The sequence below is a fragment of the Delphinus delphis genome, chromosome 1 (assembly GCF_949987515.2).
Source record: "Delphinus delphis chromosome 1, mDelDel1.2, whole genome shotgun sequence".
NCBI lineage: Eukaryota > Metazoa > Chordata > Mammalia > Artiodactyla > Delphinidae > Delphinus > Delphinus delphis.
The window spans coordinates 4,184,457-4,202,936 of NC_082683.1; the positions used below are offsets into that span (position 1 = coordinate 4,184,457).

At 55.7% G+C, this 18,480-nt stretch overlaps 1 protein-coding gene and 1 long non-coding RNA gene across 2 annotated transcripts in view; one reads left to right on the forward strand and one right to left on the reverse strand.

The window, feature by feature from the left end:
* Window positions 1–18,480, forward strand: part of KCNAB2 (potassium voltage-gated channel subfamily A regulatory beta subunit 2) — a 97,241-nt gene that overhangs the window by 56,993 nt on the left and 21,768 nt on the right. The window contains exons 4-5 of the mRNA XM_060013348.2: window positions 12,927–12,970; window positions 13,767–13,804. Coding sequence (XP_059869331.1) covers window positions 12,927–12,970; window positions 13,767–13,804 — 82 coding nt within the window. The remainder of the gene's footprint in view (window positions 1–12,926; window positions 12,971–13,766; window positions 13,805–18,480) is intronic.
* LOC132426558 (uncharacterized) lies at window positions 10,917–16,703 on the reverse strand. The gene is made up of 3 exons (XR_009519726.1): window positions 16,591–16,703; window positions 14,057–14,169; window positions 10,917–11,394 (listed from the first exon to the last, which is right to left on the reverse strand). It is a non-coding gene; the product is annotated as an uncharacterized lncRNA (long non-coding RNA).

Sequence of the window (18,480 nt, forward strand, 5' to 3'; positions counted from 1 at the left end):
CGCCCCAGCTCCCCTGCCTTTACAGGGACATCACAGCCTCTCCCTCCCCTGTGTCGGGCAGGGACGGGAAGGGCTGAGCGATCCTAACACAACTGCTGGTGTGTGGCTTTGTAACCAACGCACAACACAACTCAGTGTCTCCCAGGCCCTCCTGGCAGCGGGAATCAGGGGGTCACCTGTTAGCAACACGGATCCTCAGGCCCTGCCCAGAGATTTGGGGGATCCGCCCCCAAGAGGCTCCTCTGATTGGGCAAGGACAGGAGCCCTGGCTGACTGGCTCTCTGCCGTCCACCTGGAAAGGCGGGGGTCCACACAGCTCAGTCAGACCCGCAGACGGTGCCAGGCAGCGTCCCCACCCTCACCCTTTAATCTGGGGGTCTGAGAGCAGGAGCCTCTGCTGTGAAATGAGGGCGGGCCCAGCGTCAGTCTCCCTCCCTTGACCTCTATGTGCCTTGGTGCTGTCCAGTGAACGGGAGCATCGCAGGGCCCAGCTGAAGGCTGTGGTGGGAACTCAGTGAGCTGCTCGCAAAGCGCTTGGCGCGATGGCTGGGGCGCAGCGGGCACCGTGTAAGTGTTAGCGCTGTGGCTGTCGTCGCTGTTGTTATGCCTCCGAGGTGCTTCTAAGGATGAAAAGAGAAAAGGTGCAGGAAGCGCTTACTCTGGCCTGGGTACAGCCACTTAGTACAGGGCAGCAGCTAAGAAGCAAGAGGGGCCAATTCACAGCTGACCCGCCTTCCTGCCTTTTAGGGCGGGTAACGCTGGGCGTGACTGGGGCGTGAGCTCCCAAAGGAAGCACAGCCACAGCACTGAGCCCCCAAGGGGGCTTCCGCTCTCACGTACCAGAGGACACCTCCTCCAGGAAGGCCACCGGTCTGCCACCCTTTGCTCTCAGAAACCTCAGGGGCCAAGGACGTCCCATCCCACTGCTCCGTCAGGGTGGCCCCCAACTGTTCAGCAGCTGCCCCCGCCTTGGGCAGGAAGTCACTGTTGAGTACAGATCAGGATACAGCACAGTTGGGGCAGCCTTGCTGATACAGGGGAGGCACCCAGGCCTCTGCAGGGCACAGCTGAGGCTCGTCCTCATTCCTGAGTTGCTGCTGCGGTCCGTGCTTTGAAAAGCCATCTTTAGGGAATTCCGTGGTGGTCCAGTGGTTAGGACTCCCCACTTTCACTGCTGAGGGCCCGCCTGGTCCAATCGAGGGGCACGGCCCCCCCAAAATTTAAAAGCCATCTCTAAAACTTCTACTCCAGGCCTTGAGGCTTCCACGGGCCTCATTCTGTGCAGGGAGGGTCCTGTCCCCTCCTACTGTGAACCTGTCACTGTCTTGGGGGAAGGATCTGGCTGGGCCCCAGCTTGGTTATCTCCCCATCCCTCACTGGGACAGGTGGGGGGTGGATAGCAGGCACCACACAGGAAGCTTCTGTCCCGAGAAGCTCTCTTTGGTGGCGCTCTGTGGACGCGGCAGAGCTTTTCATTGGGGCGGCTGCCCCTCTGATGACTCACAGCAGGAACCAGCTGCTTTGTTTTAACAAGAGCGGGTACTGGAGAGGCAGAAAAAAACCCAGAATCTGCTGTGGATCAAAATCAACCATCCACACTCGATGTTTCTGCCCAAAGCCCATTTCAAGTCGACCAGCCCGTGTCTGGGACTCACTTCTCCACCCAAACGTGTTTGAAAGGAGAGACCCTTTGGGGGTGACATTTTACTGTAGCAAGTTCGGGTCAGGGTCTTAAGCTTTCAGCTTTCCATCCTTGTCTAGTTCTTGTGATTTTCTAAGAATATTATGAGTTGTGGCCGCTGTCTGGGGCACATGAAAAGTTACAGACTCTGGCCAGCTGTGAAAACCCACCTACCCGACTTCCCCTCTTGGCAGTTCTCTGCTGGACCCAGAGACACCTTTGTCCTGGATTCCCTGGGCGGGTTCTGAGGTCAGATGTCCATTCCCATCATCCCCGCAACACGTTACAGTGGGATGGAGTCGGGGCTGGGGACTCTACCACCAGGCCAGGCCCAGGAGGTCCTGCGAGAGTGAAGGCTTGACTGCTGCCGAAGTCTGGGAGGGCTGCTTCCTGCTGTGGCTCCCAGGCCCCTGGTGTCACTGGGGAGGCTGAGGTTGGCGACACTGGGAGGAAGGAAAGGTTACTGGTGCTTGCGGGGGGCGGGGGACTGCTTCGCACTGCATGTACTATCTCAGCTGATGCCAGAGAGGTCGACAAGGATTTCAAAAGCAGAGAAACAGGAAGGGCACTCCCACAGGGCACAGCAAGAGTGCAGGCCCAGAGACTTTTTTTTTTTTTTGCGGTGCGCGGGCCTCTCACTGTTGTGGCCTCTCCCATTGCGCAGCACAGGCTCCGGACGCGCAGGCCCAGCGGCCATGGCTCACGGGCCCAGCCGCTCCGCGGCATGTGGGATCTTCCCGGAGCGGGGCATGAACCCGTGTCCCCTGCATCGGCAGGCGGACTCTCAACCACTGCGCCACCAGGGAAGCCCAGGCCCAGAGACTTTTGAGGTCATTGACATTTTTTTTTTTTTGGTAAATACACCCATTTAAAGCATCCAATTTAATGGTTTTAGTACAAACGGTTGTCCAAAAGTCACCCATTTTTTAGAACATTTTCATCACCCCAAAAAGAAATACTGCGCCCACATTAGCTATCGTTCCCTGACTCCCCACTCCCCCCAGCCCCCAGCAACCACTAATCTACTTTCTGTCTCTGTGGATTTGCCTGTTCTGAACATTTCATATGAATGGAATCATACAATATGTGACCTTTTGTGACTGGTCTCTTTCTCTCAGCATGATGTTTGCAGGGTCGTCATGTCGTAGAACGTATCAGTACTTCATTCCTTGGTGTGGCTGAGTAACGCTCTGCTGGGCGGCTGTAGACCACATTTCTTTTATCCATTCGTCAGTTGATGGACATTCGGATTGCTTGCATTCTGGGGCTGTGATGAGTAACGCCGCTGTGGACATAATGTGTTCAAGTTTTTGTGTGGGTGTAAGTTTTTCGTTCTCTGGGTACATACCTAGGAGTGGAATTGCTGGATTGCGGGGTGAGGCGGGTGACCTTTTACACACTGTGGTGACTACGTTTTTGTGGATCTCTCTTAAAGCTTAAAGCACACCATCTGGTTAAGAGCAGCCCCGGAGGAATAGTAAGACGCTAGCCCTTGTAGGATCTGACAGTTTGCCAGAGCACAGAGAACAGTGGAAGGTGGAATGAAGTAGGGGATTTCCACATCCTCTCAGCCAGTGCACAGCACCACTCAAAGCTCCTGATAGGGGCTTCCCTGGTGGCGCAGTGGTTGAGAGTCCGCTTGCCGATGCAGGGGACACGGGTTCGTGCCCCAGTCCAGGAGGATCCCACATGCTGCGGAGCGGCTGGGCCCGTGAGCCATGGCTGCTGAGCCTGCGTGTCCGGAGCCTGTGCTCCACAACAGGAGAGGCCACAACAGTGAGAGAGAGAGAGGCCCGCGTATCGGAAAAAAAAAAAAAAAAAAAAAAAGCTCCTGATAAAAACACAGCTTCCCAGGCCCAGCCCCGGAGCTACCGATTCAGTAGTCGTGGCTGGGGCCCAGGAATCTGCATTTGCAACAAGCTCCTCTAGCATCCTGGTCAGGTGTTGAGCATCCCTGCCATGGGCATGAGCTCCACGAGCCTGGAGAGGAGCGAAAGACAGAGTCTTTGCCACCTGCAGCCTCTTTGGCAGGCCTGTGGGCTTCCTGGGGGCCAAGACCTGCTGTCTTCAAGTGCGAGGTTCCAGCAGGTGGAAGGGCCAGCACCGCAGGCTGTCCTTCCTCCTTCCCATCCCCCCACCCACCCAAGGGGCTCAGGAGGGCCCCACCCTACCCTGAGCTCAGGGACCCAGGCCAGCCAGGCCCCGAGGTTTTTATGGGCAGGTGGAAGAGGAAAGGCAGAGCTGGCCTGCGGGTCCCGAGGGGCCCCACTGGCCTCCACACGTAGCGTCTGTGAGTTGCCAGGGCCCCCGGGCAAAGGCACCAGCTCTGCCCTCCCCAGGCCTCTATCCCCGAGTCCAGGTCCCCACCTCATGGGTGGTTCCTGCTGCCGAGTCAGGCCACGGGGAGGACAGAAGGGGTATTCTTACTGGTAGGGATGGGGGAGGGCCTCACACAGGGGTCTATCCTGACTCCACGGCCAGAAACCCTCTCCCTTCTGCCGAGGGACCGTGGGAGTGCTTCCCAAGGACCGGACCCCTGTGTGAGTGCTTTGCAGGCGTGATCTGGCCATGCCTTTGTGACCTGCGTTGGACACGAGAGCCCTGAGGCTCGGAGAGGGGGTCACTTACCCAAGGCTGCCCAGCTCAGGCGCAGGGAGGCTGGGACTGGAACAAGGGTTTATTCTTAACTTCTGTGCCAAGAAGGCAGGGCCAGAGCTGAGAGCAAGTTCAGCCGCCATCTACTGTGAACATCTCTGGGTGGATTCCTCTCTGGGTCCCGTCAGAGCACAGGGTGGACAGCCAGCAGGTGTGGAAGGTTCCTGCAGAGCCAAGCTGGGAGGGACAACGTGGTCCTCAGGCCAGCCGCCTTATTCTGGCAGTGGATACCCAGGGACCCAGAGAAAGCAAGACACCCACCTGGGATCACACAGCGAATTAGCAGCAGAGCCTGAGCTAGACCCCTGACCACCTGCCTCCCATCCACCACACTTTCTCAGCCCTTCCTGCAGGGCAAGATGAGATCCAAAATGCAACTTTGGCCAGGGCCACCCTGCAGAGTGATGGTGGCATGCTCGGGGTCAGAGGGCAAAGCCAGCCCTTCCTACCAACGGGGGCATCTCTCTGGGTTTCAGGAAGCCCGTGAGCTTTGTTCTGTCTTCATCCTGATCCCATGAGTGTAGGAAAGGAGGATGGGGTAAAGCAGGGGGCTCTTCATTCATCAATTCATTCACCCATTCATCCATCCATCCATTCATTCATTCACTCCAGAAGTATTTATTGAGCACGTGCCGAGAGCTAAGAACCGTGTGGAGTGCTGGAGCTTCTCGGGTCTCTGGCCCCTTGACCCCGGGCTTCTTTCCTAACGTCACCTGCGTCATTACCACCTAGACAGAATGGTCCTCTCTCCTCCAGATTTCTGGTGATCGGACTTCTTGTGCTGAACCTTGGTGGCAGCCCCACTTTCCTGGGTGGGAACCACCAGGGGACAGAGCTGGCCAGGCCAGCTGCCCGCACGCTCAGCTGTCCACCTGGCTGCAGTGCCTCCCTTGTGCAGTCGCGGCTGAGCAGCTGTTAGCCTGGAGCACCGGCGCCGACCTCCCGGGGATCGGCCAGGGCGATCGGGCGGCTTGTGCATCCCCGTCATTAATAACGAGTCACCTCCTGCACCTCCCACGCCTCTCGCCGGTCACCCCGATAACTTGGTGGGAGTCCCAAGAGCCACAGTGCGCAGAGCCAGGGGTGGACGCCAGGCTCCCTCCAAGGGACTCGGGGAAGCCTGGAGAAGCAGCTGCTCCCCGGAGCCCTGGGCTGCCACCCTGACGGGAGGCGCCCTCCCTCTTCCTCCTGCTGTCAGGGGACAGCAGTGCCGCTCATTGGTCGTGAGTTACTGGCAGCCCAGCCCTGCCGAACACAGCTGGGCTGGGGGCTCGGGCGGACAGAGTCAGACCAGGGTGGGGCAGAGGAAGGACCCGCAGAGAAGGGAGAGGCCATGGCCTCCTCCCCACCCCTCGACTTCTGAGTTCTATCTGATCAGGTCTTTTCTAGCACGTGTCTGGAAATTTCACCCCCTTCCCCCGGAGAGCGCACAGGCTTTTCTGCGTCAGAAATCTGCACTCCTGAAGCAACGCCTGGTGGCTTCTTCGCCTTCTGGGATAAGGTCTTGTCCCAGGCGGAGCAGGGCTTCCAGGGGCAGGTGACTTCGGAGCCCGGAAGGAGGGGGGACGTGGCCAGGAGCTGAGCGCCGGAAACATGCAGGTGTCCTTCGTGTGCTCGGAGCATGGCCTCAAGGGCCGGGGCCCCGAGGAGCGTCTGGGCCGGCCGGCAGCCAGCAGCCCCAGCCTGGGCTCCCGCAGCCATTTCCGCGCGGTGGCCATGGTGGCCCGGAGCCTGGGACAGCTGTCGGTGCAGAGCCTCCTGAGCACAGGCGAGGCCAGCGTGGTGCACCCCGGGATGAAGTGTAGGTATGCGGCGCGGGGCGGCTGTGCGGGGTGGGGGCTGCCCTCCCACCCCCGTCTGGGGGAGCTTTGCAGATGCGGGGAAAATAAAATTGAGGCTCAGGGTCAGGCTGCAGGGGAGGATGATGCCTTTCTTTCCTTCTGCTTGTTTGTTTCTTTTCTCGGGAGGGCTCACTATAGCTAAGCGCCCCCCCCCATACTGGACGCCAGGTAAAGCTTCCTCTTTCTGGGAACCCCGTGGCACCAGCCACAGACCCCTGCCCTCCCCCTGGGCACACAGGCCCCAAAGATGCCCCGTGGGTGGTCTGATGCCTTTGCAGCCAAGCCACCTTGACAGACCTCAGTTTAATAGTCAGGGATACTGGGTGAACCATGTGATGGAATTAGATCTTCCCCCCGCAGCTGAGCCCGACCCCAGGCCTGGGCTCCTCTGCAGGCAGGGCTGGTGCTCCACAGGGCACAGAACCGCAGTCGGGGTTCCCTGCTAAGGGCTCAGTCCAGGCTGCTGTGTGTCCCTCTGCTTCGGCCAGTCCCCACCTACTCTGGGTACGCTCGCCATGACTAGTACGTAGAGAGCATGCAAAGCACCCGTGTCAGGGGGCAGGGGCCTTCCTGCTGTTCCTTGCATGCCCCCCTTGCTCCGTCCAGGGCCTTGCTCGGGTGCCCGGTGGATGTACCCACGTGGAAGAGGAGGGCTGGCTTTGTACCGAGGCTCTGCGAGGGCAGGGTTGTGGGTCACCAGGCTAGAGGTCTAGCCTTTCTCACTCATGAGGTTCTCTTCACTGAGAGCCTTTAGCGCTTCGAGAATGGTATTGTTGGGGAAAGGGGAGTTCTTACAACAAACCGTCTGCATGAGCTGGAAAAGCTACGTTAGGTCCCTGGTTCCCAACTCTGCTCTCAGTGACTCAGATCTCACGGGCCAGCCTCAGAAAAAGCCCCAGAAGAGTCTGGTTGTGTCTGAGGAGAATGTCTGGGTGTCTAGCTGGTGTTGGTGCCAACTTGAAAAGTATTGAGAGAATGAATCTTTAACAACTGAGCGGTGTGGCTTGAAACAAAACCAATGCCCAGAAGTTGGACCTCATGTGAAGGAGCCGTGTCGTAAGTCCCAGGCGTCCCTGAGACGAATTCTGGAATAACTGGGTCCTTCTGCGTCTCCACCCGTATCCTTTCCTTCCCTGGTCCTTGGGGGACATTTGACGTTCTTTTATGGGCCTCTGGGGTACAAGGCTTTTGTTCCCATTCTCTAAATTCAGTGAGGACAGTCCAGAGCAGAATTCTCTCTTCTAGAAGCTCTGGTGGTTTATATCTTTGGTTCAGTGGGAATCAAAGGCTAAGAGTAAACAGAATCTATTTTTTAGTTTAGATTCGTGTTATCCGCTGGGACTTTTAAGTCAGTCCTAGGATATCAAAGGAGTTAGTACAAGTGAGACCATTTCCAAAAATACGAAGCACTCTGTAAATGGAAAATGTGGCTATCGACATGATTTCCCTCCCAAGCTCCTAAGATCCACTGAGGATTAAATATGTCAAGGAGCCTGAGGGCTTAAGATTACTGTATGCCTCTGTGTGTGTGCACCAGTGTGTGTGCATCTGTGTGTGTGCACCTGTGACTGTGCATCTCTCCGTGTGTGCACCTGTGTGTGTGCATCTCTCCATGTGTGCATCTGTGTGTGTGCATCTCTCCGTATGTGCGTCTGTGTATGTGCATCTGTGTGTGTGTCTGTGTGTGTGTCTGTGTGTGCGCATCTCTCCGTGTGTGCGTCTGTGTGTGTGCATCTCTCCGTGTGTGCACCTGTGTGTGTGTGTCTGTGTGTGCGCATCTCTCCGTGTGTGCACCTGTGTGTGCACATCTCTGTGTGTGTGCATGTCTGTGTGTGCACCTGTGAGTGTGCATCCCTCCATGTGTGCATTTGTGTGTACACCTGTGTGTGTGTGCATCTCTCCGTGCATGCGTCTGTGTGTGCACCTATGTGTGAGTGCGCATCTCTGTGTGTGGGTCTCCGTGTGTGCACCTGTGTGTGTGTGCGCGTCTCCGTGTGTGCACCTGTGAGTGCACATCTCCGTGTGTGCGTCTCCGTGTGTGAACCTGTGTGTGCGCGCATCTCCGTGTGTGCACCTGTGTGTGTGTGTGCGCATCTCCACGTGTGCATCTGTGTGTGTGCACCTGTGTGTGTGCGCGCATCTCCGTGTGTGTGTCTCCGTGTGTGCGTCTGTGTGTGTGTGCGTCTCCGTGTGTGCACCTGTGTGTGTGCGCGCATCTCCGTGTGTGCGTCTCCGTGTGTGCGTCTCCGTGTGTGCACCTGTGTGTGTGTGCGTCTCCATGTGTGCACCTGTGTGTGCGCGCATCTCCGTGTGTGCGTCTCCGTGTGTGTGTCTCCGTGTGTGCGTCTGTGTGTGCACCTGTGTGTGGGTGCATGCATGTGCACGTGTGTGCGTGTGGCACATGTGGAGACAGGGAGGGCAAGACAGGCAGTAAAGGGAGGTGGTCGTTGGGCCAGAGGGTTTGCAGTCTGAGGAAGTGGGTTCAGATCCCAGCCCCAGCTCCTCCACACTGGGGGACCCCCGCCTGTCCTTACACATGGCAGGGCCCGGGGAGCTTTTCTTGGCAGCGGCAGGAGGAAGGTGGGTTCATTTCCCTGTAGGATCTGTAATCTCATATCAGCTGAAATGGGAGCCAGAACCCAAACCACTGGATCCCCTCGCTGAGCAGGAGGTGCCTGCCTTGGGGTAGCTGTCTCATGGGGTTGCCCCATAATGACTATCCCAGGGCCACAGCCAGGGGGCATGCAGCTAGGAGCTGCAGGGGACCTGATCCAGATCTGCCCCAATTCTGACCACCTCCTTCAGCAGCTAGCCCTTCACAGTGACGCTGAAGGTGTGTGGCCTGCACCAGGGTGCCACGTTCTTGCCAGGGGTGCTCAGTGCAGGGGAAGGGGTACACCAAGCCCCGTGAGCAAGGAGAGGGACCAGCATTTGATCCTGAGGGTCTGGCCCCAGGGCCTGGACTTCTCAGCCCCACGTTACACCAACAAGCACCCCTGGGACCCTGCAGCTGCCAGCTACCATCTGATAGCAAAGACCCGGAAGTCCAGGCCTGTCCTCAGGGAGCCTGGAGCCTGGGGGCTGAAAACAGATAATCCCCCGCAGGGTGACAACCAACTAGAAAATGCCCTGGCAACACTGTCCGTCAAGCCAGCTCACCAAGACCCAGTTGCTTTCCATCACCTGATCATATTTTTGTCCTCCGCCCGGAAGGCTGAAGGTAAAGGCCCTGAACAGCTATTTTTACAGGATTTGTAATTGCCCGGAGTCTGAGGTGCAGTGTTTAGGGGTGCAGCGCGTCGGGGGGCTGCGTGATGGGCGTCAGCTGTCTTCCTCCAGCAAAGATTAAATCCCTAAGCCCTCATTAGCCATTTTCCCAGACCCCAGGAGGGACATGAGGCAAATTAATAAAGACTAACGTTATTGGGGTCGAGAGATTTAGCCAACTAGTTTATCATGATGTCAGGTTTTAATTAGGGGAGGAAAAGCTATAGGAAACGATCTTCGCGTGTTGAAAGTTTCGAGTGGCAGCATGTCACCAGCCCTGGTCCACCCGCGGCTGTGATCTGCTGAGCTCTGCCCACCCCCCCTGAGCTGCCGTATTTCTAAAGCTCCCAGCCCTGAGATCCCTGTCCCTTCTCGTTCCTTCTCCCGAGGCCTGGCAGCGGATGGCAGAACTAATCCCATCATTTTAACAGGGAAACAACTTGAGCGGGGTAATTGCAGCATCGCTGGGTGTCCTAGTTTTGCTAAATTATTCCTGTGGGCGGTGGGTGGAGCTGCAGCTGCATCGCCCAACACTCTACGTCCCGTCCGAGGAAACTCGGAGCCCCTTCTGGTGGGCGAGGGGTGTCACCTCTCCTCAGGCACAGGCTCTGGTGGGCTCAGCCTGCTGTCCTGCGTCCTCACCTGTCTGCTGCTAAAGCCACCCAGCCCCTGGACACGCAGCTCGTGCCAGCCCTTGGTTCCACTGTGATAAAGGGCAGTTGCAGGAGGACATGCCTAGAACTTGACCTTCAACAGAGCCTCGCCAGGAAATTGTTCCCCCACCGTCACGCACGGGCGGTGGTTTTGCAGAGGCAGGGGCTCAGCCTCCCTCCCGGCACCAGATTTATCTAGACCACGTACCCAGGTCTTCGAATGCCTGGGCATTGCAAACAAGGTTCTGAAGGTTTTTGTGTCTGTGAGCATTTCCAGGCAAGGAGTGTCTCAAAGGGGTCTGTGACCCCAAAATTGTTAAGACCACTGATTTCAACTTTTAGTCCTTTTTGCTCCATTACCAGACCGCTCATAAGCAACGTTCTCATTTCTCACCACAAGCATCTTCTAGCCAGTGTGAGAAAATTTACCTAATCTGCTAAATGGAGCTGGCCTGATGCAGGGTCTACTGGTGAAGTCATTGTGCTTTTCTTTCTTTCTTTTTTAATTCCTTTTGAACTCCAATTTCCTTAAACACGAGAATACACAAGTTTACTCTCTGCTTAGCAAGCGACATCAATCCAAGCATGGTTTAAACCTTATAAGAAAACTTTTGAAGAATGTGTGTGACTACCCGGCCCTTGAATTTCATGCATATTGTATTTGAAATCTCTCACAGCAAATCTGAAGGTAAATCAGGAATATTCTCAGTATTTTTTCCCCGTTTTTTATTTCTGAGATATAGTTGACCCATAACATTGTGTAAGTTTAAGGTACAACGTATGGGTTGATACATTTACCTATTGTGAAACAATCACCACGGTCAGTTTAGTTAACATCCATCGCCTCACATAGTTACGAATCGTGCCTCTTTCTAGGGTCACAAACCACGTGTCTCTGGGTCGGAATACGCAAGCAATGCCGAGGGCACTAGTGGAGTATTTCACTGATTTATAGGGGGAAAAAAACAAGGGGAAACTTCAGTTCCCTTTCTAACACGGTAACGTTTAAAGCCTGTTGGATTTGTCCGTTGTTGTTTCTCGTTTAAGGAAAAGGCTGCTGTCCCCCGTTCTGTGCTCTCTGTGACCCTGTGCCCCAGGCACATGTGTTACCCCATTTCATCCTCATGGCCACCCCCTGAGAGAGGCAGCATCTCGAGCCCATTCTACAGATGAGCCCACCGAGACATCAGGCAGTTACATGACATGCCCAGGGGCAGGCATACAGCCTGGAAGGTCGAAGCAGAATTTGAACTCCAGCTTCAGAGCCTCTGCTTGTAGCCACTGCCGATCTGCTCCCCTGCCCGAAAAAGAAACCAGTTGTGATTATGTCCTCAGGGAAAAATCCCAGCATTCCCTGTAGGAACAGTGCGCCAATGGCTGGGCTGGTTTTAATGGGAAATTTAACAAGAAAGCTGGGCAGTTTAGAACTACTTTAAATTTGGTGACAAACTGTTATCAAACCGCTTACAAGTTTATTCTATCCACCCCCGACCAACGACCACCTGTAATGTGGGCAGGGTCCAGGGATCTTGTAACCAGGGAAACCCAGGCTGCAGAAGGTCATAGTGGGCCCATGTCAGAGAAGGGCAGGTCCCGTTCAGCCCCACACCTGCTTCCCAGGGGCCACATAGGGTAGAAAAACAGGACAGAGCATCCACTGAAGTTAGAAATGCCAGACGGCCCTAGGGAAGGAGGTTGGGGTTCACCCATGGCATCTCTCACAGCGCTCTGGCTTCCCACTGCCTAGAAGGGTATCGCACCCCGGGCTGGTCCCAGGACCGGGATGCCAGCAGTGGGAACTCACGAGGGAAGTGGACTCCCGCTCTGCCACTTGTCAACCTCACCATCTGGGCAGCTCCCATTAAGGGCCGGGACTGCGGGAGCACGCCTCTGTGGCTGGGAGCATGTTCTCAGAGCCTGGGTGAAATCGCAGGTCCAGTGTGCTCTTCTGTAAAATGGGAATATCAGGAAAAGAGAAGCACCTGCCCGACAGAGCTGTCGGGGGATCAGTGACACCCGGCCTGTTGCTGCCCTGCAGGCTCCCAGGCAGCCTGTGCAGGATGGACATCCTGCACCGGCATCCCAGCCCTCAGCAGGGCACTGCTGCCCTCCATGACCTCCTAAGGACACGAGTGACAGCCTGCAGCTCACCCACGTGGACCCCAGGATGTGCCCCATCTTGCAGGCGCCTCAGGGGGCCTGTGAGGGAGCCCTGGACAGTCTGTTCAGCTGTGGCCACTGGGTCTGATCAGGACGTGCGCTGCCAGGGGATCTTGGCTCTCACCCTCCTGAGCGGCCCTGGCTAGGGGTCAGGCCTGCTCTGGGCACCAGTGCCCTTCAACAGGGCTCTCATCTGCCCCCACTTCCTCCTGCAGAGAGACAGGGCCCAGGGCTGTGTGGCCCAGGTGATGTGGGACTAACTTCTCCTCCACTCCTCGGAGAGAGGGAGTAAAGATACACAAAACCACAGACGTGACACTAAAGAAATGGAAAGAGAAGCTTCTTATAAGAGGACACCCTGCATCCGGGGCCACAAGGCCTGAACCAGTCTTGTTTCAGCCCATGAAATAAGATGGGGTCCATTCCACGTTTTCTCCCCGAGGTGTCTCCCGGGGCCCTGCCGTGGTCACAGCGTGGCCTGTCCCAGCAACGTGGCTCTGCCCTGGTTGGCCCTTTACCCCCAGGGTAGGCTAGCAGCGGGCCTCTCTCCAAAGGACCCCTTGCCTTCAGAGCCTCAAAAGAGGTGGGTGGGCAGTTCGGGAGGCTGGGCAGCAGAAACAATGGGTTCTGCCCTGGCCGCTGAGAACTCACGCCACGTTTGTTTTCCAGGAACCTGGGCAAGTCGGGCCTCCGGGTCTCCTGCCTGGGGCTTGGTGAGTGTGGGGTCCTCTTGGTCCAGTGGTGCGCAAGGAAGCGGGGGTGTCAGGAAGGCCGGGGGTGGGGGAGGGAGCTGCACCCAGAGCCAGGATTGGGGGGGGGAAGATGCTCGGTTGCCATGGTAACCAAGAGGCAGTTGGGGAGGGGCCTACGAGAGGGAGGAGGGCAGAGATGCATCCTTAGCAGGGGAAGTGAGGGGAGTACCAGGGCCCTCTGCACACACAGCCCACTGCCCAGCAGCAGAAAATCAGGGAAGCACCCTGCCCGCGGGGAACCAGCAACTTCTTGCCTTACGTGACAGACTCCCTCATGAGGGGCAGTCAGATTTTGCCCTTTTTCTTCTTTTGCCAGATATGAACTCTGTTCCCAGATCACGCTGTCTCTCCGCCTCCACGGTGCACACGTACACACACGCACACACACACCGCCCAGCAAACGCGAGGGCATGGCTGTCAGCCCTGCACATCTTCAGGGAGGCAGCCCTGGTCCCACTGCCCACGGCATGTCCCTGGAATAGGAACTGCAGCAGCTTCAGCGCCAACGAGCATGTCAAAGCCCTGCAGTCAGCTGCCTGCTCTGGGCACTTACTGTCCCCTTGGTTCCTTGGCTCCAAGAGAGGGAGACATGCCCCAAAGGCCAGGTGTCCACGCATGCCAAGCACACGCTCCCGCAGAGCGGCGTGGCAGCCTGTGGCTGCCCCACTGCGCCCTGCAGCCCGAGGTCCAAGCGCCCTGGGGAGAACTGGGCTTCCCGGGGCCATTCTCTGACCTGAGCCTGTATCTCTCCTATCAGGAACATGGGTGACCTTCGGAGGCCAGATCACGGACGAGGTAAGATGGGGCTCCCTCGTTCCCCCAGGCCCCGGGGAAGGGCCGCCCATGCCCAGGCACGTGGTAGAGTATGCGAAATGCACCAGGTAGTCAGTGCTCAGGGCAGCCGCCTTGGCTCCCCTCCTACTGTTTCTCCAGGGTGCCCTGGGGGACAACAGGAAGGGTGAGCCCCGTAGTGGCGCGAACACCCAGCAGCTGGGTGCACTGGGGCTTCAGCAAGTCCCTTAAAGTCCCAGAAATCAGGTTCCTCACCTACAGAACTCCTATCCCACGGTTAGCCAGAGGAATTCAGGGAGAGCACATTTTCCAAATCATCAAGCCTGATGCAATCCTTTGCCACTCCTACAGAGGATGCGCACGTGAATCTGAAACATCAATAAATATCTGTTGAGGTCATTTAGAATTTAGATCCTGGAAATTTTGCTGCAAACCGAAGACCGAGGAGCTGAATGTTTGACCGGGCTCCTAACTGCGCATGCCCCACGGCCGTCGTGAATGGGATGCACGGCCATGGGATGCACTTGCTGGGGCTTCTCTCTCCACAACTGGGATTCAGTGCAGCCAGCGTCTGTCCTGGAGAAGACAGTGTTCCCAGGCTGGTGCGCACTTCGGGGCAGGGAGTGAATATCGTGGAAGTGGGAACAGCGGTTTTGCTCAGAGAGCTCTGAACCTCTGCACAAGAAGCTGTCTTCATGTCTCCTCTACTTCCTATTGGAAAGATTGCATTTAAAAATGAATAAGTGAGTTCACTTGAGACCTTGTAACTGTGATTGCTCAGTTATTTTTCAAAGGGAAAGCTTGGCTTCCATCGAAATCTAGATGCATTTAATTTGCATTCTCGTTCCTTTTTCTTTTATGACAGTAGCTGTTGTAGAACTATTTGCCCTGGCTTTAAGGTTCTGGGGGCTATCTTAGGTAAAGTCAGGAGTTTTTAAGATGCAGGGAATTGTTTCACCTTCAGCCACCAGATTGTTTCCAAGCACCTAGAAGGTTGGAGCCCCGGAGCCCACGTGGTCTACCCCAAATAAGTGTGTGATGTCTAATTCGCCTGTTACCCTTTCGATGTGGAAGAATTCTGTGGAGGATGTGACTTCATTTCCTAGGCATTAGCTACGCTGTGTGCATTGTCCTTGTGGGAAAGATACAGAGAAGTGGCCGGATGGTAACCGTCCAATTAGGTGACTTTTTCACCAACAGATCCATGACACCCAAAGAGTACTGATTAATGATCCAATGGCAGCCACAGCTAACTCCGGCCTCCACCGCGGCTCCATCAGGGACATGGTGACATGTCTGAAGATGATGGAAGTCGTTTCCAGATGCCACAAAGCTGGGAGGACAGCAGATACAATACATGACAGATTCGGGGTTCTAAAAGGTCCTGGCGGGTGAAAATGATTGAGTGTAAGAGCCAGCGGAATTTTCCTATTAAACCCTACAGTTAGTGTCCCAAACAATCAACACATCAAGTCTGAGGGCCCCACCTCTCCGCGGTTCAGAGGAAGAATGCCTGGATTTCATCCTTTAGCTGGCTGCCTGGTCTGCACCAGCGGCGTTGGCGCCACAGGAAGCAAGGACCCTCCTGGGCTGCAGAGAAACACGTGTGCTGCCCAAGCCCAGAGCGGCGCAGGCTGGGACCCCGCTCCGGCTGGGTGACCCCACCTGGAACACTGTGTTCCTTGCAAACATCATGTCCAAAGGAAGGCGTTTGGCATGCCACAGAATCCAGACACAGAGTCCTGTTTTTAGAGTTACCTCCTGCGTGCAGGATGCCACGCCCAGATGCCAGAGAGACACAGAAACAAGGAACTGGTGGGTTTACTATGGCAGAGTGGCGTTCCCCCGCAGGACTGAGGAAATGTGAGTAAGTGATGGCCTGGCGGCCACATCTGGTCCCCAGCCTGGTTTTTTTGTTTTGTTTTTTCTTTCTTCTTAAATATATGAAATGTAAAATTTGCCATTTTAACCACTTTTCTTGTGGTTAAAATAAGCATAACATAAAATGTACCATGTTAACCATTTTTTAAATATACAGTTCAGCGGCATGAAGTACGTTAACTTTGCGGTGCAACCATCACCACAGTCTATTTCCAGCATTTTTCTTCACCCCAAACAGAAACTCTGCACCCATTAAGCAATAACCCCCCAGCCCCAGGTAACCTCTCATCCACTCTCTGCCTCTATGAATTCCACAGCCCGTTTTTGTAAATAAAGTTTTATTGGCAGGCAGCCACGCCAGTTCGTTTACATATGGTCTGTGGCTGCTCTCATGCTATGAGGGCAGAGTGGAGTAGTTGCCACAGAGACCATCCGCAAAGCCTAAAATATTTACCCTCTGGCCCTTTACAGAAAAGGCTTGCCATCCCCGGTCCTATGGGGTCACAGCAGCATCTGCAAATATCTGTGGGTTGTCGTCCCAGGGAGGGAGGCTTCTGTGGGCTGGGCAGGGACACGAGGAGCAGACGGTGTTAGTAAACCTCAGATCACGTGGCCAAGTACCAGAGCTGCCCCGGACAGAATCAGTTTTCCAAACTCTAGTTCAGTGCCCTTTCTGTGACCTCACACAGCTGTTCAGGTGGAAAACTGCCCCTGGGGCACGTGTTCCCAGCAGCCTGGGCAATAAGAATTCAATAAGAATAGTAGCTAAACTTTACATTTATCATGGCTCTCAATCCTCTTTCAACCCAAGGAGGTAGGTGTTTTATTATCCATTCCGTGGAAGCAGAGCCTCAAGACTGAGCAGGTGCCCAAGGTCACACCTGGAGAGGGATGAAGAGGGATCCTACCTGGGCTCTGTGCTTCAGAGCCAGCTCTCAGCTCCGGGGAACCGTGCGGGGGCAGGATGGCCTCCCTGTCCCCTGGGTGGGGGTGACAGGAGGTGGCCCACATGTCATCTGAGGTTCCTTCTGCCTCCAGCCTCTGGGACTCTTGACATCGGAAATAACTGAAAAGTCACCAAATAGAAGCTCCATTACATAATGCAGGATGCACCCACAGAGCAGAAGTCTTTAGAAGTCATGTTTTGATGACTGACAAGGGGACAGAACCATGATGAGAGAGCACGGAAAACAGCAGAGACAGCCGTGTGTATGTCAGAGTTGCCGTGTTGCAGGGAGAAAGCATATAGTCACATAGAAAAACCTGGAAGAGGAATTACACCCAAATCATAGCAGTCCAAAAATCAGAAAATCTGAAAATTCCCGGATTCCCCAATTCTCTTTCTGTCCACAGTCACCCAGGTCCTGGGTGTACTTAGGATGGTGTTCACGTCTTTCTTTCTTCCTCCATTCAGCTCATGCCGGCTGAGCACCCGCTGAGCTCCAGGTCCCTGCCCTCGGGCTGCTCTCTGTCTGGAGAGGGGGACAGATCACAGATCATAAGCCCATCTTATCTCTGAAGGTTAAACATACGATGGAGAGTGCATGCCTTTCCTGTGGCTGTTAAAACAAATTACCACCAGCTGTGTGCTTTAGAACAACAGACATTTATTCTCTCACGGTTCTCGAGGCCAGATGTCCAAAATCAGTATCACTGGGCTGAAATTAAGGTGCCAGCAGGGCCACGCTTCCGGTGGAGGCTCCAGGGGAGGATACTTCCTGCCTCTTCCAGTGTCTGGGGGCTGCCTGCAGTCCTCGGCTCGTGGCCGCATCACCCCAGCCTCTGCCTCTGTGGTCACGTCCCTGTCCCCTGTCAGTGTCAAATCTCCCACCACCTCCCTCATGTAAGGACACCTGTGGTGGCATTTAGGGCCCACTTAGCTTATCCAGGAGAATCTCCTTTAATTTAATCAAGTCTCCAAAGTCCCTTTTTCTACCTAAGGTAACATTCACAGGTTCCAGGGACCTGATATCTTTGGGGAACCACTATTTAGTCAACCACAGAGAATAGGAAAACAGAGAAAGAAGGACTGCGGTGTTGGCTCCAGGTTTACACAGGACGATGCAGGAAGGCGGGGGTGAGGGAGTGAGCCACCTGGTGATCCAGAGAAACAGCGTTCCAGCCCAAGGGGACAGGTGTGTGCCCACCTGCGTGAGGCCATGGTGGGAGGGGTGTCAAGAGATGGGGTCAGAGGTGAGGGAGCAGATCTGGTGGGGACTTTGGCTTTGACCCTTCGTGGCATGGAAGCCACTGGAGGATTCTAGCAAAGAGGAAGGTTGCCCTGACTTAGGTCGTACTAGGCTCAGTCTGGCTGCTGCACTGCGGATGGCCGGTGGAGGTGCTTCTCAGACTGTACCGTGTGCACGAGTCCCCGGAGATCTGCTGGGGCAGATCTGATGAGGCAGGTCTGGGGCGGAGCCTGGGATTCTGCATCTCTGATGCTGATGCTGCTGGTCTGTGGACCACAGTCTGCCTAGCAGGGGTGGCAGGGGCACAGACAGAGGCAGAGAGAGTTATGGGGCTACCGCAAAAACTCAGCCGAGGGATGCTCCAGTTTGGACCAGATGGGCCCAGTTGGAGGTAGGCAGGAGCGGTCAGATTCCAGATCCGTTTGCAAGCGGGAGCTGATACGACTGGCTAAAGGTTTTGATCCTGGATTGAGAGAAAGCCAAGTGGAGGGTGGCCAGGTGTTTGACCTGAGCACAGGACGGGCAAGACCACAGGTGCAGCAGGTACAGCAGGCTGCGCTCCTCGGCACACACCAGCCCTACTGCCTGCCACGCCCCCTGCTCCACCTG